The 25,558-nt window shown below is 46.3% G+C and overlaps 1 protein-coding gene across 4 annotated transcripts in view; it reads left to right on the forward strand.

The window, feature by feature from the left end:
* Positions 1-25,558, forward strand: part of LOC137425713 (arfaptin-2) — an 86,382-nt gene that overhangs the window by 55,630 nt on the left and 5,194 nt on the right. For all 4 annotated transcript variants that reach the window (XM_068114424.2, XM_068114423.2, XM_078777012.1 and 1 more), the window contains 3 exons: positions 1,959-2,180; positions 17,949-18,106; positions 21,903-22,077. In XM_068114424.2, the coding sequence (XP_067970525.1) occupies positions 1,959-2,180; positions 17,949-18,106; positions 21,903-22,077 (555 nt within the window). The remainder of the gene's footprint in view (positions 1-1,958; positions 2,181-17,948; positions 18,107-21,902; positions 22,078-25,558) is intronic.

Below are 25,558 nucleotides of genomic sequence, written 5' to 3' on the forward strand. Positions count from 1 at the left end.
GCCAGGACACTGGAATCACGTGATTTTCAGTGACGAGTCTAGATTTCTGGTCTATCGTCAGGATGGCCGCGTCCGAGTGCGCAGACAAGTGCATGAAGCCTACAACAAAGATTGTATAGTGCCAAGAGTCCAAGCTGGAGGTGGTGGGGTGACCGTTTGGGCTGCTTTTCATGTAGGGGGCAAAACTGACCTGGTTGTTCTGAATGGAAACCTGAACCAGTTCAAGTACAGGGCCATTCTGGAAGAAACATTGCTTCCATTTGCTCGTGCAGCCTATCGAGGAAACTTTGTCTTCCAAGATGACAATGCACGGCCTCATCTTGCTCGCATGATCCAACACTTTCTTGCTGACTGTGGTGTAGAGCATATGGAGTGGCCTGCCATGTCCCCGGATATGAATCCGATAGAGAACTTGTGGGCAGAATTAACGTGTCAAATCGACCACATAGACCATGTGGACCAGCAGCCGACCACTGTGCGTGAATTGCAGCAGGCTATTGTCACTGCATGGCAAGCGATTCCTGTCCAAACCTTGGCAAATCTCGTGACAAGCATGCCTCAACGTGTACGTGCTCTCCTGAATGCTCGTGGGGGTTACTCGAAGTACTGAACTGTAATTTTACTGTCCGTAATCCCAGTCGTAATTTAACTTTTGTTTTTGTTAAAAAATTTTTTGGCTAATGTGCAAAATAAAGAGATACTTCTGGAAAACGTACAGAAGTTTAACACAGTACTGTCCATGAATTGAGTTCGATATCAGTTTACATCACTTCCAAGGATCAATTTATTTGCTTCGAAATGTCAAATGTGGTTTTTGTTTCTTTTAAAGGTCACATTAACAAAATCTGGAATAATTTCAACATAATTCCAATGAACTTTTGGTTCTAAGACATCTTGAAAAGTAAGTTCACCCCCACAAAAAAATATTCCATATTAAATGCCAAGTCTGTAATTAGTAATTCATCTAAATGTGGCATTAATGGTAGGGGTGAATACTTTTGCAGGCCAGTGTAAGTCAGAAGATGCATATACAGTACAAGAGGATTGAGCGGGTTGAATGGACAAGGAAGCTTTACAAACAAGATATGACAATTCAGTGGTTTGAATTGGTTTTGTATTTCTGAAAGTGCTCTTCAAGCCAAGCTACTTGAAAAGTATGTGTTTGCATTTACATGCCTCTGTGGGATCTTACTCCTGCTGTGGTAAATGGCGGATTGGCTTTCTGAGGGTTTTTCAGAAAGGAAGAGCGATTGTCCTGGCCCACACAAGCTGCTGTTGACATGCATGCATTTTCATGCCACCACACGGTGATTGATTTATTTGCTTTTTGGCAACAAAGCACCTCCAGCCTTGTCAGTCCAAATTGTGGTCACTTTCAGGAAAATATGATACGCCAACATTCCAAGAAACCCAAATCCAATGCATCAGCTGTCTGATGGAGGTTTATGTGGTACAAGTTACTGAACCTTCAAAGCGAGTTGTCCATGGTAGTGTTGGTGAGTTTAGCTTCCATATTACCATATTAATTTTTGCACTTCATGGTTTTGTATTTGTTATGGTTTATTGTGTGTGTGTGTGTGTGTGTGTGTGTGTGTGTGTGTGTGTGTGTGTGTGTGTGTGTGTGTGTGTGTGTGTGTGTGTGTGTGTGTGTGTGTGTGTGTGTGTGTGCGCGCGTGCACGCACGTGTACCGTTGGTTATCTGCATGTGTGGGTTTCAGAAGGTGGAACAGAGTCCTCCCAAGTCTCGAAGTATCCACCTCCGTTTCAGTAAGGGATCACGATTCATGGCCCAGTTTGTGAAAGTTTTCTTGTTCTCAAAGTTTTGTTTTGAAGATCGTCATCGAGCCTCGACCAGTTTCCAACTGCAGTTATTTTTCATCATTCCCGTTTCTCCAATAATTACATTGCCGTTGCTCCACCAATCACAATTCCCATGTGATCATCTCTGTCGCACGCAGTGCACAAAGCAGGTGCTTTCGGAGCGCTTCGGCCGTGGATCAAAAACTGTAGATTTGCAGCTGGAGGCTCAGATCGAGATCCTGCGCGAAACGCAGCACAAATACGAGAACGTGTTGCGATTGGCGCACGAGCTCACGCGTCACTTCTCGCTCGTCGTGCAGACTCAACGCACACTCGGAGACACCTTTGCCGACCTAAGCCAGAAGTCACCTGAGCTTCAGGTAATGGGAATGATCTTTGTGTGGTTTGTGATGATTTTTTTTCCGTTCGTCTGTTTCTTGGTTCTGCTTGTGCTTTTCAAATTAGGCCATTTAGAAATGTAAGGACTCCATCTCAGATTCACTGTAGTTTGATGATGCTCATTCAGTGATTCCTTGTACTATAGAATCATCGATCACCACACCTGGTTCTGCAAACATTGTCAACACCTGTTTTATGTGCATAAATGTGTGTGGGGAAAAAAAGTATAATTAACTAGTTTTACATATTGTACACCGCTCCTTTCCTATGCTATCTCCAGGCATTGCAAAACGTCATTGCTGGGCACCGAAGGGGGCTCGGCAATGACGCACGCTGAAAGGGAGTACTCAGTTTTCACTCTGGTTGTTTGTTTGTTTGTTTGTTTGTTTGTTGTACACCGCTCCTTTCCTATGCCATTTCCAGGCATTGCAAATCGTCACTGCTGGGCACCGAAGGGGTCTCGGCAGTGACGCACGCTGAAAGGGAGTACTCAGTTTTCACTCTGGTTGTTTGTTGCACACCGCACCTTTCCTATGCCATCTCCAGGCATTGCAAAACGTCATTGCCGGGCACCAAAGGGGGCTCGGCAGTGACGCACGCTGAAAGGGAGTACTCAGCTTTCACTCTGGTTGTTTGTTTGTGTTCTTTCTTTCTTTCTTTCTTGTTTGTTTGTTTGTTTGTTTGTTTGTCCGGGCGATATCTCAGCCATCGTTTGAGATACGAAGCTGAAATTTCGGCACAATAGTGACCAAGTCCTTTGTCAAAAACTGACTATTTCTACTCAAAATCTCGACTCAAATCTCTCTCTACTCTTTATCTATCTCTATCTCTCTATTTAAATCTCTACTCTTTATCTCTACTCAAAAAAAAAAAAACCCCCCAAAAAAATATTTCCTTCCCAGGTCTTATTCGTTTATTTGTTGGTTCTTTTTTGTTCGTTCGTTCTTCGTTTGCGATCACGTGGTTAGAAATGTATAATCTCTCCCCTGAACAACTATTTTCTCTCATATATTATAACACCCTTTTCTTCTTTTCCTACAAAAGGATGCTTTCGTCTTGCTCACCAAATCTATTCATTCCAAAATATATCTATCTATAATTCCAGTAATCTCTGTGTGTTTGTTTGTTTGTACGTTTGTTTGTTTGTCTGTGACCGCTGTTTCTCGACAACCACGGGTCCGATATACTTTAAACTTGCCAGGTATATTGCTGGGGACCCGAGGATGTGCCTTTTCAAGGTTTCATATTAATCGGACAATTACTTACCGAGCTATGTCCAAAAAACGATTCATCCAATCAGAGAGCAGCGAGCTATCGCGTGTGCCGAACGTGGCGAACACACTCTGCCTCGGATGGCACATTTGAGAGCGTATTCATTTATTTCACGTTTGCAAACTATGTTGCCGCTATGTTGGCGTTAAACTATGTTTTAAAACTAATAAAAACCATTTCATCTAAATAGGGGGGGGGGGGGGGATTGTCACTGTACTCGCAAGCCGTTCGCCGTTCGCTTTGGCGTTGATGGACCAAAACATTTCATGGACCAAACCATTTCATGTAAATAGAGGGGGGGATATAATTTTAGATATAGATATAGTACGGGCATGCCCTAGTATATATAATACCATCTCTTACAGTTCCTCCTTTCTACATTCCCTAAACTATCCAGAACTCCACACCTCCTTCAGTGTCCTCAAACTTATTTTTGACTCGAAGGTCTCAAACTCATTTTGCAAAAAATGTTCGTTTCCCATGAATCGTACACTTTTCAAAATCCAATCTCACCCCTCCCCTCCAAATCCTCCCCATCACCCATCCCTTTCAAATCTCCCCCCTTGCCCCTTCCCTCCCCTCCCTCCTAAACAACCCCCACACCCCTCCCCTCCAAGACTCTCCCTCGCTCCTCCCCTCCTAGACTCCCCTCTCACCCCTCCTCCTCAAAGCATCCTCCCTGCTTCTTCCCCCTTCCAACTTTCACCTTCATCTCCCCCAACCTTCTGCCTCGCTCTTCCCCCTCCTCAAATAACACCTCACTGTGCCTCACCCAATCTCCATCAAACTTTTTGTCCACCCCATTCTTCCCTTTCTCCAAGCTATTCTGAAATCTCTGAAATCTCTGACACACCTTCAACAGCTCTCCTTTCCTCTTCCTCCTCTTCCACATCTTACCCTACCCCTCCCCCCCCCCCTGTTCTGGACCCGATGCTCCCCCTTCCTCTTCATTAACGGTATGGACCTCAAACATCCGGGGCCTTCGCTCAAACTTGACTGATCTCTCCATACAGGTTGCTTCTGACAAACCAGATGTGATCTGCTCAACAGAAACTTTCCTCCTTCATGATGTCTCTGATGCCTTGGTATCTCTCCCAGGTTACTCCCTCCTCCGGTATGATAGACCTGAGCCTCGTCCTGGAGGTGGGGTTGCTATCTTTATAAAAAACTCTCTTCCTCACTCGCCCTCCACTGCCCTCTCTCCACCTCACCCCCAGGAATACCTTTGGCTACGGCTTCCCCTTCGCTCCCACCTTTTGTTCATATGTGTGTTGTACCGTCCACCAAACAGCGATGACTCCATCTACATCTCGCTGTCTGATAATATGGACCAACTTCTATCTACCCATCCCAACTCTCTCTTCCTCATATGTGGTGATTTCAATTGTCACCATGCCAGTTGGCGGGGTGTGGGTACCCCTCTCTCACCAGCCATGGCTCTTCAGCAGAGGACTTCTGCGACTCACTGGGACTGACACAATCTGTCAATTTCCCGACCCGGATCTCAGTCAACGGAGCATCTTCTCTTCTGGATTTGGTTATGACAAACTTCCCTGAAAATGTCTGCTGCTCTTCTTCTGCTCCAATCGGCTCATCTGATCATGTGCTTGTCAAAGTGGACATCTCTCTGACCATTCTCAGAGAGCCTCCTCAGCGTCGACGAGTCTGGCATTTCACTCAGGCCAACTGGCACGGTCTTCAAGCAGCCATCAATCATCTGGACTGGTCTCCCATCTCTACCGCCTCTGACATCAACTCATCCTGGGAATTCTTTCAAAGTAAATTGCTCTCTCTCATGCACAGATTTATCTCATCTCGTCTTCAGTTGTCATACCCTTCCTCCCGTCCATGGTACACGGAATCTTGTGGTGAGGCTGTTGCCCTGAAACAACTTGCTTTCGTCTCCTGGAAAGCAAATCCAACGGAAGGAAATCTCATTTCCTTTCACAAAGCCCGAAACAAGTGTGTGTCCACCCTCAGGAGAGCCAGGAAACAATATCTCACCGTTCTCAAGACCGAACTCTCTTATCTGTCTCCCTCTTCCAAATCCTGGTGGCGTCTGGTCAAATCTGTTTCTGGTGTTTGTTCCCCCTCCATCCCCTCCCTCACCTCAAACGGCTTAACGGCCGACTCGGCACGTGAAAAAGCTGAATGCCTCAACTCTGTGTTTGCCTCTAAATCTTGTGTCCCAAACCCATCCCTCTCTGTACCCACCGTACCCAGTCGTACCCAGCTGCTCCTGGACTCTGTGTCCTTTCCTCCTGACAAGGTGGAAAAGTTTCTGTCAACCCTCGACTCTGATTCTGCAACTGGTCCTGACGGCATCAGCCCACGGGTCCTAAAATCATGTGCTTCCGCTCTTTCACTCACTCTTTCTGTTCTCTTCACCCTCTCTTTTGCTCAAGGTCATCTGCCATCTGCTTGGAAATCAGCCAACATCACTGCTTTGCACAAAAAAGGTGCAAAAACAGATCCCAGCAACTACAGACCAATCAGCCTTCTCCCAATTATCAGCAAAGTCATGGAATCCATCATTGCTTCAGATATGAAATCTTTCCTCTTCTCCAATGGCTTGATCTCTGATCATCAATTTGGTTTCAGACCTGGTCACTCTACTCTGGACATGCTGCTTCTGCTTTCTCAACAATGGATGGAGGTCCTCAACGCCAAACAGGAAATTAGAGCCGTCTCCCTTGACATTTCACGTGCCTTCGATACGGTCTGGCACCCTGCTCTGCTCACCAAACTCTCCTCCTTTGGTATCCATGGAAATCTCCACGCATGGCTGGTGGACTTCCTCTCTGGTCGTAGTCAACGTGTGGCCCTGAATGGGTTTCTCTCATCTCCTCTACCTGTTCAGGCTGGAGTTCCCCAAGGTAGTGTTCTGGGCCCTGTGCTTTTTCTGGTCTTCATCAATGATCTCTCTGACTCTCTTGAAAATCCTCTCTATCTCTTTGCTGACGACTCTACTCTCTGTCGCTCCATTCCTCATCCCTCAGATCGGCAGTCTGCAGCCTCCTCACTCTCTGCAGACCTGGACAAAATCACAGACTGGGCAAACAAATGGAACATGTCTTTCAATCCTGATAAATCTCACACTCTTACGATGTCTCTCCGAAAAGACCGACTGGAAAACCCTCCCATCCACTTTCTGAATAATCCTCTCCAAGAAGTTCTGTCACTCAAGCTTTTGGGTCTCACCATTTGCCATGATCTTTCCTGGGAAAACCACATTTCAAATCTGGCCTCCAAAGCCAGTCGCCGACTGGGCATCCTCCGTCGTGCGAAGTCCTTCCTTAGCACACCTGAGCTCCTCACCACATACAAGGCTTTCATCTGCAGCTCTATGGAATACTGCTCTCCCCTCTGGTCTGGTGCTCCTGCCTCACACCTAGCCCGTCTTCACGCTGCTGAAACCAAAGCGTTCAGAATCATTGGAATCTCCCGCGATGAAGCTATCTCCAAGGGCATTTCACTCACTCACCACAGGCAGGTTGGTGGTCTTTCCGTCTTCTACCGACTCCTCTCTGGCCTTGCCCCCCCAGCCCTCTCTGGGCTCTGTCCCCCAAATATTCCGACAGGTCGCACAAGATCTGCCTGCAACCCTCTAATGGTTAAACTGCCAAAATCAAGACTTTCTGCTCACCTTCACTCCTTCATTCCTCTTTTCTCCCGCCTCTGGAACAAACTCCCTCACTCTCTTCAATCCCACTCCACCCTCCAGGTCTTTAAAACAGCTGTTCACCACCATCTCTTATCCTCCCCCATCCAAAACCTTGATCTTTTCTACCCCCGCTAATTTCGGTCCCCTTGTGTTTTATACTTCTCCCACCCCCCCCCCCCCCTTCCCACGCCTCCTGCCCCCAAGCCCTCTCCCTCCCACACTTCTCCCTGCTCTCAAATGTTGTGGTTGTGTGCTTCCCCTTCTCTCCACATCTTGTCTTCCGCTCCCTCTTTTTGTATATTTTGTTTGTCTGGTTGATTTGTTTGTGAAATAAATGTTAGCTCTTTCACGAGCTTCGATTCAGTATACAAAAAAAACAAAAAAAACCTGTATTTTTTGTTTTTTGATTCATCAATAAATTGACGAGTTATTTAATTATTAGCGATTAATTAAGTAATGTGTGTACCCCGGTTGGTGTGTACCCCGGTTTAGAATAGGTACACCGTATCCCTGCGCATCGTAAGAGGCGACCAAAGGTTGGCGTCAGGAAGGGCATCCGGCCATAAAAAAACATTGCCTCAAACAGGGAACCATGATTGTCATGGGGCCCGCAAGGCTAAACCCCGCTTTAGCGGGGAAAAATGGCCTTAAAACGATCATTCATTCATTCATTCAATTAAGTACTTATTTAATTAATCAAATTTCCTTTCTCTTCTGACCATTAACTCAGGCACCTTTTGAGTTAGGAAGCTGATATTTGGACATGCCAATGACCAGATGATTTGGCTGCAAAGACTATTTTTGATTTATTGATTAATCAATTAATCAATTAATCGATTAATTATTTAATTATTCGATTAATTACTAAAAAAATAAAAATTCAGTTACAGATTCTGATGAAATGGTGGTGGTTTATGTGTTCTGTGACCGAATTGATTAATAATTTAATTTTTTATGATTATTATTTATTTATTTTCATTATTAATCATTTATTTATTTTCTTTCTCATTTGGCCAATATCTCAGGCTCCTTTTGAGCTGGGAAGCTAATATTTGGACATGAGCTCCAAAGCTGAAATTTCGGCACAATAGTCAGGTTCACTATGTTTTTTCGTTCAAAATCATGGTAGATTAGCAAACCTATACATTTTTGGAAACGTTATTACATGGAAAATCTGAAAATCAATGTTTACATTTGCCAATTCCGACCAATTCCATTCGACCAATTCGACCAATTCGATCGATTCTATTCGATTCGATTCATCGAATTCGATTCAATCGACCATTCGACCAATTCGATTTGCCAATCAATTTGACCGACCTTTGCTTGTGTGGAACGGACTGTGAAAACGATGCGGACTATATTGTCGGATACGACACACAGGACAGTGATGACGAACTCTAAATGGCATATTCTGTAATCGTGTATGTTTGATGCCATTGACTGCCTGTGTATATTTTGTCATTGACTGCCTGTGTAGATGTGAAGTTATACTGACTGCATGTGTATATTGTCGCGATCCCGGCTGTGAAATGGTTCCCAGCACGGAATACGGACGTTAATGTCCGGGCTTCAAGTAGTCCACGGAGTGGACAGAGAGAACTCAATAAACACAATTGTGTTTTAATCGGCCTTCTAGGGGTAAGGCACGATGCTTTATTGGCTCGATCACAAAAACCATAAATGGTAACAGAATGGAATACACTGCACAAAGCCTGCAGGAACTGTCGGCCCCAGAAGCTCCAAACAGGACGCAGGCAAGATCACTCGCGGTTCCAATCGACGATCTCCGGGACTCGGAGGGTAACAGAGTGGAATACACCGCACAAGGCCTGCAGGAACGGTCGGCCAGCAGCTCCAACACGACGCAGGCAATATCTGACTCACGGTTCCAATTCACGAGATCCGGGAATCACTCATTCTCTTCCGGAGTTACTCACTCGTAAAATACAGAACGGTAAACGATCAGCCCAACGCGGCTGTCGTGAAGGTTAAGGGAAATCCCTTTATCTATTTCCCACTCGGAGCCTTCGAGAGTCGCGTCCGTTGCATAAGATGGCGACCGCGCTCTCTCTGACCCTCCACCAATCGCGTGAGGCTCAAAGGAGGTCACGTCACGTGGTGGGCGGGGCACTCATTTGGGTGAGAACAAAGGTGGTTCCACCGGTGGTTTCTCACAGTCCTCCCCCCCTAAGTAAAAACCCCGTCGGATAGACGGCGTTTTGAAACCAGCATTTGTAGTAGGTGCAAATCACATGGCAATATGATGGCGGTAATCGTGAACAGGCAATTAACGCAATTAACAATTAGTAACAATAATTATTAACAACAATAACGCACCAACGCAACAATACACGCAACGCAAATACGCAACGCAATAGCGCAACAGTAACGCAATTATTACCGCACAGGCAATTAACAGGCAACAGGTTAACAGGCGTTAACAGGTTAACAGGCGTTAACAGGCAGGTTAACAATGAACAAGTTTTTTTTTTTTTTTTTTTTTTTTTTTTTTCACACACAAAGTTAAACACCATACACCACATTAATATCTACCCCCCAAGAGTTACCCTTCACACAAGCACAATAGAGAGGCAAGGGCCAACTCAAGGTGGGGAAACGTTTACAGGAGGGAAACGGACCGAGGAGCAAGTCTCTTTCGGGAGGAATAGAGGAACACCAAAATCGGTATCCCCTCTCCGCCCGTGGGCCCCGCTTAACCTTGGGGCTCCTTATCTACTAGATGGCGACTAAGGAGGTCAGCTAGTCTGTTCTCCACTCCTTTCACGTGTTTGACTGTGAGGTCGTATTCGGAGAGGAGAAGCGCCCAGCGCAGGATACGCTGGTTGGAGGTTTTGGCGTGGCTGAGCCAACCGAGCGGGTGGTGGTCGCTGTAGATGGTGATGGGTCCATGGCCAATGTAGACAGCGAATACCTGGATTGCCGCCATGATAGCGAGGAGCTCCTTCTCCACGGTACTGTAGTTCCGCTCCCTGGGCAACAGTTTGCGAGAGTAGTAGATGACGGGTTTCGCAACCTCATCCTCGTTTTGCGTGAGCACAGCTGAGATCCCGAGATCGGATGCATCGGTGAAAATTTGGAACGGCAAGGAGAAATCGGGTGCCTTTAGAACCGGTCGGTTTGCAAGGCTTCTCTTCAGTGCATCGAACGCCGCGTCGCACTCTGAGGTCCACAGAAGAGATATGGACCCCTTCTTACTGCCACGGAGAAGGTTGGTTAAGGGGGCAGCGATTTCCGAGAACCGCGGAATGAACCGTCGGTAGAAACCGGTGATTCCCAAGAATCGTCTAAGATCCTTTTTGGTGGCGGGCGGCGGGAAATCCACTAAGGCCTCCACTTTGGCTTTGACCGGAGCTAATTGCCCACTGCCCACTTCATAACCGAGGTACTTCACTCGGCCGCGCCCCATATGGCATTTGACGGCGTTGAGAGTCACGTTATGCTCCGATAGTCGTGAAAAGACGGCCTGGAGGTGCTTAACGTGGTCTTCCCACGTGTGGGAGAACACGGCGATGTCGTCGATGTAGGCCACGGCGAAGTCGTCGAGCCCAGCGAGAACCCGGTTAATGGCTCGCTGGAAGGTGGCCGGGCCACCTCTGACTCCAAACGGCATAACCATGAACTCAAAGTGGCCAAACGACGTGCAGAAGGCACTGACCTCACGCGCCCGATCTGTGAGCTGGATTTGCCAGTAGCCTTTCATGGCATCAAGGACAGAGATGAAACTCGCGGTCCCTAGACGATCAACCAGGTCGTCAAGACGGGGTAGCGGGTACGAATCCCCTTTTGATACGTTGTTGAGGCGACGGTAATCGACGCAAGGTCGCCAGGTGGCGTCGGCTTTCTTGACTAAAATGAGCGGAGAGGCCCACTCACTGTTGCTGGGTCGACAGACACGCAAATCCAACATCTTGGAGACTTCTTGTCTCATGACGGCAGTTTTCGCCGGGGACACACGGTAGAATGATTGACGTATGGGCGGGTGGTCACCGGTGTCGATGTTATGGAGGACACCTTTCATGGTTCCAATCCCGCCAGAGAACAGACTAGGATAGCCCCGAAACAACACCTGCATATCTTTTCTCTGTGGCTGAGTCAAAGTCTCCAACTGCGGCAACTGATCCTCCGCGGGTCTTTGATCCACCCAATATTGGGTTGGGTCATAGGACACCTCGAGGGGAGTTGGAGTAATATACTCCGGGAGGCATCCTGCGTTGCCTCCGTCACCTAAGAGGTCGCGGCTGTGCTCCGCGGCACCTATTAGGGCGATCGTGTGCGGCCGCCCCACCCATGGCTTCAACGCGTTGACATGGGTGATCCGTTTTTTTATCCGCTTATCTGGCATGTCCACCACGTAAGTATGGCTCCCGACTTTCTCACGGATAAGATAAGGCCCCTGATAAGAGGTTACCATGGGCCGTCCGGCATGGGGCAGATGGACCAAAACCGGATCGCCAGCCTTGAAACTCACCGCCTTCGCCTTCCTGTCGTAACGGAGCTTTCGCTCTACGGCTTGATCCGCCAGGCTGATACCGGCAGCCTTTAAGGCATCGTATATCCTCGAGCAAGTCTCGTGGATGTGGTCCGGTATGGAACGTTCAGTGGACGGCGGGGATTCCACCCAACGTTCAAACAGGAGGTGCAAGGGCCCTCGGGGCTCTCTACCATACAACAAGAAAAAAGGAGAATACCCGGTACTCCGATGTGGAGCACTCCGGTACGCGAACAAGAGCCAGGGGATCACCTGATCCCACTCACCACCTACTTGCTCCGTCACCGCCTTGATCATCGATTTGAAAGTCCCATTGAACCGCTCACAGGCGCCGTTGCATTCAGGACGGTACGGACTGGTGGTCAGGTGCTGAACCCCTAGCTCGGTCAGGAATCCTTCAAATACTTCCGACAAGAACACACTGCCTCGATCCGTAAGGAATTTAGTCGGAAGGCCATGCCGACTAAACAAATCCTTGAGAGACTCTACGGCATGGGCGGAGTCAGCTTGCTCCAAGGAATAAGCCTCTGCATACTTGGTAGCCTGACATATGACCGTGAGCAAATAGCGTTTCCCGGAACTGGTTTTGGGCAAAGGTCCGACAAAATCAGCGGCAACAAACTGGAAAGGCTGACTGACCACGGGGAGGGGCTTTAGGGGTGCCTTGAAAACCTTCACTCCTTTTCCGAGTCGTTGACAAATGGGACAGCTAGCGCAATAGCGCTTGATGTCTCGCGACATGGTGGGCCATATGAACTGATTCTTGACCTTGGCTAAGGTCTTGGCAGCTCCGACATGACCCGAGGAAATATTGTCATGGGCCAATTGCATGACTGACTGACGATGCCTCCCCGGTACGACAACTCGGTGTCGGACCTTCCACGTCTGGGTGGAGGACATGTTCTTCGGGGAATACTTCTGCATCAGCACACCTGCACCATTCACATAGTAGCCTGTTCGTCCCGGCTCGGAGTCTTCTCCCATTTCCCAGAGGATGGCAAGGGTGGGATCGAGGTGCTGATCCTCCACTAAACTGGTTACCGCAGGCAATGCGGGAGTAACTTCCGCCCCAGAACTGAGGTCGCTAACCGCCTTGGAGGACTGATTCTCCTCCCCGGATTCGCCGACCGGCGAACACGTAGCTGGGGTCCCTGTGTTACAGGCGGGAGCGGTCCCTGAGGAGCACGGCACCTGAGGTTGGCTTGACGGGAGGCTCGGATGGGCTTCAGCTGACGCAACGTCACCGTCGGGAACTGGAGTCGAGGCGCTAGGCTCCTCGGGCCAGAGTGACGATATGTCGGACTCCGCCACTCCCTCCGCCTGTTTACTCTGGGATCTAGTGACCACCCCACAGGTCAGAGTCAATGACTCCTCCCTGGCCATGGCATCATTGCCAATCAGCAAGGAGACCCCGGGTACCGGGTAGTAGGGTACCACCGCACAGGTCATTGGACCTGTAAAAATGTCACTCCGGACCTCGAGGAGGGCAAGGGGATACCGGCCAGGAACCTGGTTAATGCCCCGAAGGATGATATACTCGCCGGTATAACGCATCTGAGAGGCCGGAACTACCCCCGCCCGGAGAACACACAGTGTCGCCCCAGTATCCCGAAGGTATTGGGCCTCAAACTTCAGCATCGAATCAGGGCCACCCACTAAGGCTGTCCCTGAATAATCCTGATACAGCGGATGAATGGCATTAGCCTCGGTGGCAGTGACCTCTGTCACCGATGCCACCGTCGGGTGCGAGGGCTCAATTGATGACCTCCACTGACCTTCCTCCGATTTAACAGCAGGGTTGCCTCGGTAGGCCGGACTAGCTGGATTAGAGAAGCAGCGGTCTCCACCGTGCCCCACGCGTTTGCAGAAATCGCACCAGGACCGTGCCCTGGCCTGCAGCTCGCGACCGCCACCAGTGGAGGGCCTCGGAGAACCCTTCCCCTCAATCCAGCCGCCGGGCAGACGGGGGGCGGTCTTGATCGCATGATCCTCCGTCTTACGACGCGACTGCGTGACTTGCAGCATTTTGCACGCCAAAACATGTTTATCAATAAGGTTGACGCAGTCTGCCAAGGAAACAGTGTCTTTGTCGACAAGAAACAATGCTAAGTCAGGCGGAAGCTGTTGATCGATACGGTAACGCACCAGGAGTTCCGCAACCGCTTGAGGTAACTCCACCTTGCTCCCCTTGAACCATCTCTGCAGCTGTTCCAACAAGGCCCGCGAATGTTCCTCATAGGTTTGACTGGACTGACGAGTCCAGCTGAAAAAATTTCTCCTATAAATACACGCGGACACCGCATAGGCGTTCAAAATCTCGGCCTTCAATGCCCTGTATTTGTTTGCGTCCTCGGTTGCCATCCTCGCATATACCTCCCTCGCCTTCTCAGATAGATGGCTCACAAGATGGCCGACCCACAAGCTCTCATCAATGCCACCGGCAGCCAACAACTTCTCCGCCATCTCCAGATACGCTTCTGGCTTCGTGTCTCCCGTCCAGTCCGGCAAACGAACATGAACAGTTTCCGGGACTCTTGCAGCAGACCCCTCTGCCCGCGGTCGTTCAGTCAACATTCGCAACTCATGCTCTCTGACGCGTTCAGCTTCTGCTGCTGCCGCACGCTCTCTCTCTCTCTCACGCTCTCTCTCTGCTGCCGCATGCTCTCTCTCTGCTGCTGCACGCTCTCCCTCTGCTGCCGCAGCACGCTCTGCCTCTGCTGCTGCCGCACGCTCTCTCTCTCTCTCACGCTCTCTCTCTGCTGCCGCATGCTCTCTCTCTGCTGCTGCACGCTCTCCCTCTGCTGCCGCAGCACGCTCTGCCTCTGCCCTGTCATTCTCCCTGTTATACATGTCAAGTTGTTGAACCGGAGTCAGCCCGGTCCAGAAAGGCGAACGCATGCATTTAGTCATGATGGAATCGCTTCCTAACATATCGGGTTTAGTGACTGGGTCAAGGCTGATTGCGTCGCTCGCATCGCCACCCACGCGACTGTCAACATGATCAGGTTGAACTCTCACTTCTCTGGTCGACATAGCTTGGCTACGAGTTATCATAAGACAAGGCACAAAACACAACGCTCAAACACAACGCTCTGTTGGGGAAATACGACACGAACTACACAATATCACCACCGCACATCAAATTGCCAATGAGAAAAATACCACGTACAAATACTCACGTTTTTTTTTTTTTGTCGGTTGTTTGGAGGGATCCGAAGCTATTCACTTATTCGGCAGTGAAGCACCACCCAAGACAGCGTCCCACGTCGAGAAGGCTCCTCCAAGACGGCGCCCGCTGGCGAGAAGGCTCCTCCACGACGGCGTCCGCTGGTGAGAAGGCTCCTCCAAGACGGCGTCCGCTGGTGAGCAGATGCAAAGAAGATGCAGATGCAGAATTCCCGTCTCAATTCGAATGTCTCTTACTTGAATGATCCTAGGACGAGCAACCCATTTGTCGCGATCCCGGCTGTGAAATGGTTCCCAGCACGGAATACGGACGTTAATGTCCGGGCTTCAAGTAGTCCACGGAGTGGACAGAGAGAACTCAATAAACACAATTGTGTTTTAATCGGCCTTCTAGGGGTAAGGCACGATGCTTTATTGGCTCGATCACAAAAACCATAAATGGTAACAGAATGGAATACACTGCACAAAGCCTGCAGGAACTGTCGGCCCCAGAAGCTCCAAACAGGACGCAGGCAAGATCACTCGCGGTTCCAATCGACGATCTCCGGGACTCGGAGGGTAACAGAGTGGAATACACCGCACAAGGCCTGCAGGAACGGTCGGCCAGCAGCTCCAACACGACGCAGGCAATATCTGACTCACGGTTCCAATCCACGAGATCCGGGAATCACTCGTTCTCTTCCGGAGTTACTCACTCGTAAAATACAGAACGGTAAACGATCAGCCCAACGCGGCTGTCGTGAAGGTTAAGGGAAATCCCTTTATCTATTTCCCACTCGGAGCCTTCGAGAGTCGCGTCCGTTGCATAAGATGGCGACCGCGCTCTCTCTGACCCTCCACCAATCGCGTGAGGCTCAAAGGAGGTCACGTCACGTGGTGGGCGGGGCACTCATTTGGGTGAGAACAAAGGTGGTTCCACCGGTGGTTTCTCACAATATATGATTTTGCTGACTGCCTGTGTATGTTTGGTGATATTAATTATTGTGACACATTTTGATTTTATTAACTGCCTGTACAAAATGATAACATGTATTTGATTATGCAACTTATCGCGAATATAAAGACAGTATTTTGCAATTCAAAACCTTTGATTAGTGTCTTACCATTCCCCATAGCACTAATTTGATACTTTCATTGGATTCCTTGTCCCTGAAAATATAGGTTTAGTATATTTTAAAACGTTTTTAGGGTAATTAGAGGCAGAAATAGAACAAAATATGTATTTTACAGTGGCCATTTTGGAAATCCAAAATGGCCGCCATACAGGTATCTCTCCAAATGTAAACATTGATTTTTAGTTTCCTTATGCTATAACCTTTCCAAAAATGTATAGGTTTGCTCATCTACCATGATTTTGAACGAAATATAATTTATTGACATAGTGAACCTGACTACAATAGTGAGCAAGTCCTTTGTCAAAAACGGTATTTTTTGTTTTTTGATTAATCAATTAATTGAGGAGTTATTTAATTATTAGCGATTCATCAAGTAATTTAATTAGTTAATTTAGCCTGGTGTTGGCTTAGCGGTTAGGGTGCCGGCTTGGGATCTTAGGATCCTTGGTTCGAATCCCGGTCGATCGCTAAATTAACACCAGGGGGGTTGACTCAGCCTGTCATCCTTCCGAGGTCGGCAAATTGAGTACCAGCTTGCTGTGATGAATGATCCCGGTGTGTACCCCGGTTAGAATAGGTACGCCGTATCCCTGCGCATCGTAAGAGGCGACTTAGGGTTGGCGCCAGGAAGGGCATCCGGCCATAAAAACATTGCCTCAAACAGGGAACCATGATTGTCATGGGGTCCACAAGGCTAACCCCTGCTCTAGCGGGGAAAATGGCCTTGAAACGATCATTCATTCAATTAAGTACTTATTTAATTAATCAAATTTCCTTTCTCTTCTGACCATTAACTCAGGCACCTTTTGAGTTAGGAAGCTGATATTTGGACATGCCAATGACCAGGTGATTTGGCTGCAAAGGCTATTTTTGATTTATTAATTAATCGATTAATTATTTAATTATTCGATTAATGACGATTTTTTTTTTTTAAGTTACAGATTCTGATGAAATGGTGGTGGTTTATGTGTTCTATGACCGAATTGATTCATAATTTAATTCTTTAATGATTATTATTTATTTATTTGCATTATTTATCATTTATTTATTTTCTTTCTCATTTGGCCAATATCTCAGGCACCTTTTGAGCTCGGAAGCTAATATTTGGACATGAGTGACCAAGAGATGTGGCTATCAATGATATTTTTGATTTATTGATTAATCAATTAATCATTTAATCGATTAATTATTTAATTATTCGATTAATTACTTTAAAAAAAAAATTCCGTTAGATTCTGATGAAATGGTGGTGGTTTATGTGTTCTATGACCGAATTGATTAATAATGGAATTTTTTAATGATTATTATTTATTTATTTTCATTATTAATCATTTATTTATTTTCTTTCTCATTTGGCCAATATCTCAGGCACTTTTTGAGCTGGGAAGCTAATATTTGGACATGAGTGACCAAGTGATGTGTCTATCAAGGATATTTTTGATTTATTGATTAATCATTTAATCGATTAATTATTTATTGATTTGTCGATTAATTATTTATTGATTAATCAATTCATTATTTAATTTTTTATTAATGATTTATTTAATTACATTTCTAAAAGATACATCTTCGGATGAAGTACTAGTGGTTTAGTTATGCTATTAGCCAATTGATTAAGAAAATATTTTGTGATAATGTTTTATTGATTTTAATTATACAATTAATCAATCAATTAGCGTACACCTCTCCCTCCCAATGCAGCCTCTATGAGCTGCACTGCGGTATTGCCGGGCGCCTGAGGCACCCCGGCAATCCCGCGCTGTAGGATATTTAAATATTTGGCATGGGGGCGGTGTACTTTGAATGTATCTGTACTTGTTTTAATTTGTTTCATTATCACAGTTAGTATCATTATTATTATTGTTGTTCCCATTGTGTACATCTTTTGGATTTTTCTTTTTTGGTTTTGTAAGACATTCTGGATCTCCTCGATGATATCAGAATACAGTAACCCAGTGGATTGTCATTTCATCTTGTGTGATGATCCTTGTTCCTGCAGGAAGAGTTTGGATACAACGCTGAGACGCAACGCTTGCTGTGCAAGAATGGCGAGACCCTGCTGAGTGCTATCAACTTTTTTGTGAGCAGTGTGAACACACTCGTCAACAAGACCATGGAAGACACTTTACTGACCATCAAGCAATATGAAAGTGCCAGGTAAGATGTCGTGTTGTTGCGCTATGCCAATCGGTCGCCTCTTTTCGGTGGAAATGATCGACTTGGGAGCGTTTGGTCATGTGGTTAAATGGAACGTCTTGGCCTTTGGTAACACTTGGCTGAAAATTGTTTCTGTGTTGACGAGCTTGTGATTTTTACTCTTGTATGTATTTTTCTTTTGTATGTATCAACTCGGGTTAGTGGAGTCGCTTTTACTGTACTTGTATTACCTGTAGGATACGGGCATAAGGAGACTCCAGTATACTTTTCCATGAACTACGAGCAGATTAGCAGACGATGGCCAAATCAACACATAAAATAGGATTTTAACTTCTTCTTTTTTTAACGACACATACACATTTCTTGTAAATTTCGCATTACAAAATATTTTGTTTCCAAAGATATAATTTCAGAATTGATTATAAAATATGCCAAATCCACGAATGTCACGGGTGGAAACCCTCATCATTTCCTCATTCTACTTTTAACTCAATCTCTATGTTTTCATTCCAAACAGCATCATTCCAATCACAAATTAATACAACACATTAATAATAAACAAGTACAAAAAGTTTTAATTAAAACAAAAGCCGCGTCGATGTTACACAATGCCTAGATGCAGCTGTGCCTATAACGTCGATGTTATAGGCACAGGACATTCCTATTGATTCGATTACTTGATGTTATTTTTGTGCAAAGTGAAAATATATCTCGGCAATTTCCCGTGTGTGGCGACGAATTTTTAATATATCTCGGCATTTTCCCGTCTGTTATTTCAGGCGGTGTATGACTGACCATGCCGCGGTTTAAAAAATATATATCTCTGCAATTTCCCGTGTGTGGCGACATGTGAACGAAGCTATGCTCCTCTCTCCACATTATTGTGACGATGTATAAATTAAATATTTCATCGTGACGATTGTCATCAAATGGACGAATTTTTAATATATCTCGGCATTTTCCCGTCTGTTATTTCGGGCGGTGTATGACTGACCATGCCGCGATTTAAACAAAATATATATATCTCGGCATTTTCCCGTCTCTTATTTCGGGCGGTGTATGCCTGACGATGCCGCGATTTAAAATATATATACAGTGAAACCTTGACTTACGAGTGCACCAACTTACGAGTTTTCCGAGATACGAGCCGTCGCTCGGGCGGTTTATTGCTTTGAGATGCGAGCCGAGATCTGAGTTACGAGCTTACGCCACCCGCCACCAGGTGGGTTCCGGTCACGTGGTTATCTTGCCGTGCAAGCATCTCTGCCGTATATAGCTGCTGCTTTGTTTTCGCATTTTGGTTATTTTGGAAAATTTCTTAGTTTTAACCATGGGTCCTAAGAAATTGAGTGCCAAGGGCAGTACTGAGAAGAAGAAGAGGATGATGTGCTTGGATATAAAACACGCAATCGTCGAAAAACATGAGCGAGGTGTGCGTGTTGTCGACTTGGTGAGGCGGATGTGAAGGCAGCTGAAGATTTTATTATAACTTTTGCCGAACTGATAGAAGCCGAACGATACATCCCCCAGCAAATCTTCAACTGTGACGAGACAGGGCTCTTCTGGAAAAAGATGCCGAGGGGGACGTATATAACGGCAGAGGAGAAGAGCATGCCAGGCCACAACTTGTTCAGAGTGCCGGCGATAGCTTGCCTTCTCTTTGTGGAAAACACGGTGAGATCCTTAACATCCAACAACTAATGGGACGCAAACGGGGCGCCCAGTTTAGCGGTACACACATTGATGAATCACCCTGCCTGTGATTCACCCATGACAGGTTATAGCTGGGTCGGGATTCAAACCCAGGCTGGACAGTTTAGAGTCAAGTGTGCGTACCTCCAGTCCAGGCCATCCTGCCAACTTGTATGCTGCATACAGGTGAAATATAAAGCGCGAGATATTTTTATATATACTGTATATTAAAAAAAAAATTGGTGTGGTTTTTGTGGGGCTGGAACGGATTAATAGCATTTCAATGCATTTTAATGGGGAAATTTAATTTGAGAAACGAGCAAATTGAGTTACGAGCTCGGTCACAGAACGAATTAAACTCGTAAGTCAAGGTTTCACTGTATCTCAATGTTTCACTGTATCTCAATGGACTTGAAGTTACAGGCCTTTGAGAATTCATTTCGTTCTATAAAGGGCAACTTTCATCGGATTTTCTTCCCGTTTTTTTTCAACCGAGTCTAAAACTATGTTAGCGACTGTGAAAAATGAAATGATATATCGAATTTGATTTGAAATAAAACTGTGTGAGAGAGGAAGACACCACGGGCCTACAAAACAGGCCTCAAAGCTATGCGAGTTAATAAAATGGTGGATATTTGTTTATATGAAGGCTCTCCCAGAATGGGTGGAGCTTTGAGGTTTTGTCTTCTCTGCAAGAACAAGAACAAGAAGAAGAAGAAGAAGAAGAACAACAACAACAACAGCAGAGGGCACTCTATGAGCAGCGTCTGCGACGCGGCTAAAAATAGTGAGAATGGGTGGATATGAAACACTTACAAATCGAAAATTACATTGCACAGGGGAGTGTATCCCACACGGGAGAGGAGGGAGAGAGGGGTGAGCGAGAGGTGAGCGAGAGGGATGAGGGAGAGGGGAGAGAGGGGTGAGCGAGAGATGAGAGGGGTGAGCGAGAGGGATGAGAGAAAGGGGAGAGGGGTGAGAGAGAGGGGAGAAGGGTGAGAGAGAGGGGGGTGGGTGAAGGGTGTGAGAGATGGATGAGAGGGATGAGAGAGAGGGGTGAGAGAGAGGGGTGAGAGAGAGGGGGAGGTGAAGGATTAGAGAGAGGGGTGAGAGAGAGGTGTGAGTGAGATGGGAGAGAGGGGGGTGAGGGGTGTGAGAGGAATGAGTAAGGGGTGAGAGGGAGAGGGGTGAGAGAGGGATGAGGGGTGAGAGAGGGATGAGGGGTGAGAGAGAGGGATGAGGGCTGAGAGAGAGGGATGAGGGCTGAGAGAGAGGGGTGAGAGAGAGGGATGAGGGGTGAGTGAGAGGGATGAGGGGTGAGAGAGAGAGAGAGGGATGAGGGGTGAGAGAGAGGGATGAGGGGTGAGAGAGAGGGATGAGGGGTGATAGTGACATTTCTACCTTGACTTGAGAGGGAGGGAGGCAGGAGAACCAACCTGACTGACTTGCATCTGTTGGTGATTTTTAAACTTTGATGCATCAAATACACTTTGCTTTACAAATTAGAAATTGCTTAAAACCAAACGTTATGATTTCATAAATATTGTATTCCAGAGTCCACGGATGCAATTTATTACATCCAAATTTTTTCGAAGTAGGCCAATTGTTCCATGACATAGATGGAAAAGAGTAAACTCGCCTGAAACAATCCCTGAATTTACACCCCGGGATTATGAAACAATATAATTGCCGATTAGATTAGGCTTATTAGTGTAGTGGAATACAAAACACAAAAATTATGTGCTCGACTGAGTGCTGTTCTATTTGGTTCGTATGTAATTTTTCTCATCTTGATGTGGTTTATTATGGCTCATCTCTTGATGGCTTTATTGCATCCCTACTTATTTTTATTCATTGCCATATTGTTTCTTCTTAATTTTGTACGTTTTTATGCGAGTACATGTGTGTCAAGTTGGAAGGTTTATGTATGCCCTTGCAATGATGTATAGTACAAAAATATACCTCCATGAACCTCTTTGCAAAGTGTCCACATGTCCCTGCATTTGTTTTGATCTCCTACTTCTGTGGTTCTGTGGTAATTGGATAGTCCACCTTTATTGTGACTGCTCGTGCTGTTGCCCTCATCCCTCGCCCTGTGTCACAGGATAGAGTATGACGCTTACCGGACTGACTTGGAGGAGATGAGCCTTGCTCCGCGGGATGCAGCAATGATGGCGAAGATTGAAACTGCTCAGCAGAACTTTCAAGTGCATAAGGAAAAGTATGAACAGCTCCGTGCCAATGTCTCGATCAAGCTTAAGTTCCTGGAGGAGAACAAGGTGGGTGAGCAAATTTGGCAATGTTTACAACATAGAAATGTCGTCATAGTCGAGGCTCGTGGCGGACAAAAGGAGAGAGACAGAGAGAAAGAGAAAAAGAAAGGGGTGGGGGGAACACAAACAGTGGAGTTTGTAGGCCAGACAGAGGCAGACTTTGACAAACAATGAGTGTCGGGAGGGATGAGGAGCAGGAGAGGATGATGCATGGGCTGGACAAGATGGACACAAGTAAACTCTCAGGAGGGAAAATTTTAAAGGAGGAGGGCTATGGAGGTGTGGGTTAGCGAGTGCAGAAAATATCATGGTTTTGGATTGAATGATAACATTTAGATTAGTCTTTTAGATAAAATTTTCATGATAGCTCATCGATCAACATCAACCCAAACATACTCATAAACTTTTAGATGAAAACACGTCAATCAAAATCAACCAAAACATACTCATCAACTTTTAGATGATAACTCAACAACTTCAACCAAAACATATTCATCAACTTTTAGATGAAAACTCCTCAATCAACATCACCTAAAACATACTCATCAATCAACATTAACTAAAACGTACTCATCAACTTCAACCAAAACATACTCATCAACTTTTAGATGAAAACTCCTCAATCAACATCACCTAAAACATACTCATCAATCAACATTAACTAAAACGTACACATCAACTTCAACCAAAACATACTCATCAACTTTTAGATGAAAACTCGTCAATCAAAATCAACCAAAACATACTCATCAACTTTTAGATGATAACTCAACAACTTCAACCAGAACATACTCATCAACTTTTAGATGATAACTCATCAATCAACATCAACTGAAACATACTCATCAATCAACCTCAACTGAAACATACTCATTAATCAACATTAACTAAAACATACTCATCAACTTTTAGATGACAACTCATCAATCAACATATACTAAAACATACTCATCAACTTTTAGATGATAACTCATCAATTAACATCAACTAAAACCGACTCATAAACTTTTAGATGATAACTCATCAATCAACATCAACTAAAACATACTCATCAATCAACTTTAACTAAAACATACTCATCAACTTCAACCAAAACATACTCGTCAACTTTTCGATGAAAACACGTCAATCATACTCCAAACATACCAAACATACTCATCATACGCCAAAACATACTCATCAACTCGTTTCCTTTCACAAAGCCCGAAACAAGTGTGTCCACCCTCAGGAGAGCCAGGAAACAATATCTCTCCGTCCTCAGGACCGAACTCTCTTATCTGTCTCCCTCTTCCAAATCCTGGTGGCGTCTGGTAAAATCTGTTTCTGGTGTTTGTTCCCCCTCCATCCCCTCCCTCACCTTAAATGGCCACACGGCTGACTCCGCACGTGAAAAAGCTGAATGCCTCAACTCTGTGTTTGCCTCTAAATCTTGTGTCCCAAACCCATCCCTCTCTGTACCCACCGTACCCAGTCGTACCCAGCTGCTCCTGGACTCTGTGTCCTTTCCTCCTGACAAGGTGGAAAAGTTTCTGTCAACCCTCGACTCTGATTCTGCAACTGGACCTGACGGCATCAGCCCATGGGTCCTAAAATCATGTTCTTCCGCTCTTTCACTCCCTCTCTCTGTTCTCTTCACCCTCTCTTTTGCTCAAGGTCATCTTCCATCTGCTTGGAAATCTGCCAACATCACCGCTTTGCACAAAAAAGGTGCAAAAACAGATCCCAGCAACTACAGACCAATCAGCCTTCTCCCAATTATCAGCAAAGTCATGGAATCCATCATTGCTTCAGATATGAAATCTTTCCTCTTCTCCAATGGCTTGATCTCTGATCATCAATTTGGTTTCAGACCTGGACACTCCACTCTGGACATGCTGCTTCTGCTTTCTCAACAATGGATGGAGGTCCTCAATGCCAAACAGGAAATTAGAGCAGTCTCCCTTGACATATCACATGCCTTCGATACGGTCTGGCACCCCGCTCTGCTCACCAAACTCTCCTCTTTTGGTATCCATGGAAATCTCCACGCATGGCTGGCGGACTTCCTCTCTAGTCGTAGTCAACATGTGGCCCTGAATGGGTTTCTCTCATCTCCTCTTCCTGTTCAGGCTGGAGTTCCCCAAGGCAGTGTTCTGGGCCCTGTGCTTTTTCTGGTCTTCATCAATGATCTCTCTGACTCTCTTGAAAATCCTCTCTATCTCTTTCCTGACGACTCTACTCTCTGTCGCTCCATTCTTCATCCCTCAGATCGGCAGTCTGCAGCCTCCTCACTCTCTGCAGACCTTGACAAAATCACAGACTGGGCAAACAAGTGGAACATGTCTTTCAATCCTGACAAATCTCACACTCTTACGATGTCTCTCCGAAAAGACCGACTGGACAACCCTCCCATCCACTTTCTGAATAATCCTCTCCAAGAAGTTCTGTCACTCAAGCTTTTGGGTCTCACTATCTGCCATGATCTTTCCTGGAAAAACCACATTTCAAATGTGGCCTCCAAAGCCAGTCGCCGACTGGGCATCCTCCATCGTGCGAAGTCCTTCCTTGGCACACCTGAGCTCCTCACCACATACAAGGCTTTCATCCGCAGCTCAATGGAATACTGCTCTCCCCTCTGGGCTGGTGCTCCTGCCTCACACCTAGCTCGCCTTCGCGCTGTTGAAACCAAAGCATTCAGAATCATTGGAATCTCCCGCGATGAAGCTAACTCCAAGGGCCTCTCACTCACTCACCGCAGGCAGGTTGGTGGTCTTTCCGTCTTCTACCGACTCCTCTCTGGCCTTGCCCCCCCAGCTCTCTCTGGGCTCTGTCCCGCAAATATTCCGACAGGTCGCACAAGATCTGCCTGCAACCCTCTTTTGGTTAAACTGCCAAAATCAAGACTCTCTGCTCACCTTCACTCCTTCATGCCTCTTTTCTCCCGCCTCTGGAACAAACTCCCTCACTCTCTTCAATCCCACTCCACCCTCCAAGTCTTTAAAACAGCTGTTCACCACCATCTCTTATCTTCCCCCATCCAAAACCTTGATCCTTTCTACCCCCGCTAATTTCACCCCAATTCCACTTTTTGAAATACCAACTTCTGTCCTGGAAGTCCTTGGTGTCCTTGTGCTTTATACTTCTCCCTCCCCCCCCCCCCCCCCTTCCCATGCCTCCTCCCCCCGGGCCCTCTCCCTTCCACACATCTCCCTGCTCTCGGATGTTGTGTTTGTGTGCTTCCCCTTTTCTCCCTATCTTGTCTTCCGCTCCCTCTTTTTGTGTATTTTGTTTGTCTGGTCGATTTGTTTCTGAAGTAAATGTTAGCTCTTTCACGAGCCTCGATTCAGTATACAAAAAAAAAAAAATCAAAATCGACCAAAACATACTCGTCAACTTTTAGATGATAACTCAACAACTTCAACCAAAACATACTCATCAACTTTTAGATGAAAACTCATCAATCAACATCAACTGAAACATACTCATAAACTTTTAGATGACAACTCAT

The sequence above is a fragment of the Myxine glutinosa genome, chromosome 4 (assembly GCF_964187855.1).
Source record: "Myxine glutinosa chromosome 4, kmMyxGlut1.1, whole genome shotgun sequence".
Taxonomy (NCBI): Eukaryota; Metazoa; Chordata; class Myxini; order Myxiniformes; family Myxinidae; genus Myxine; species Myxine glutinosa.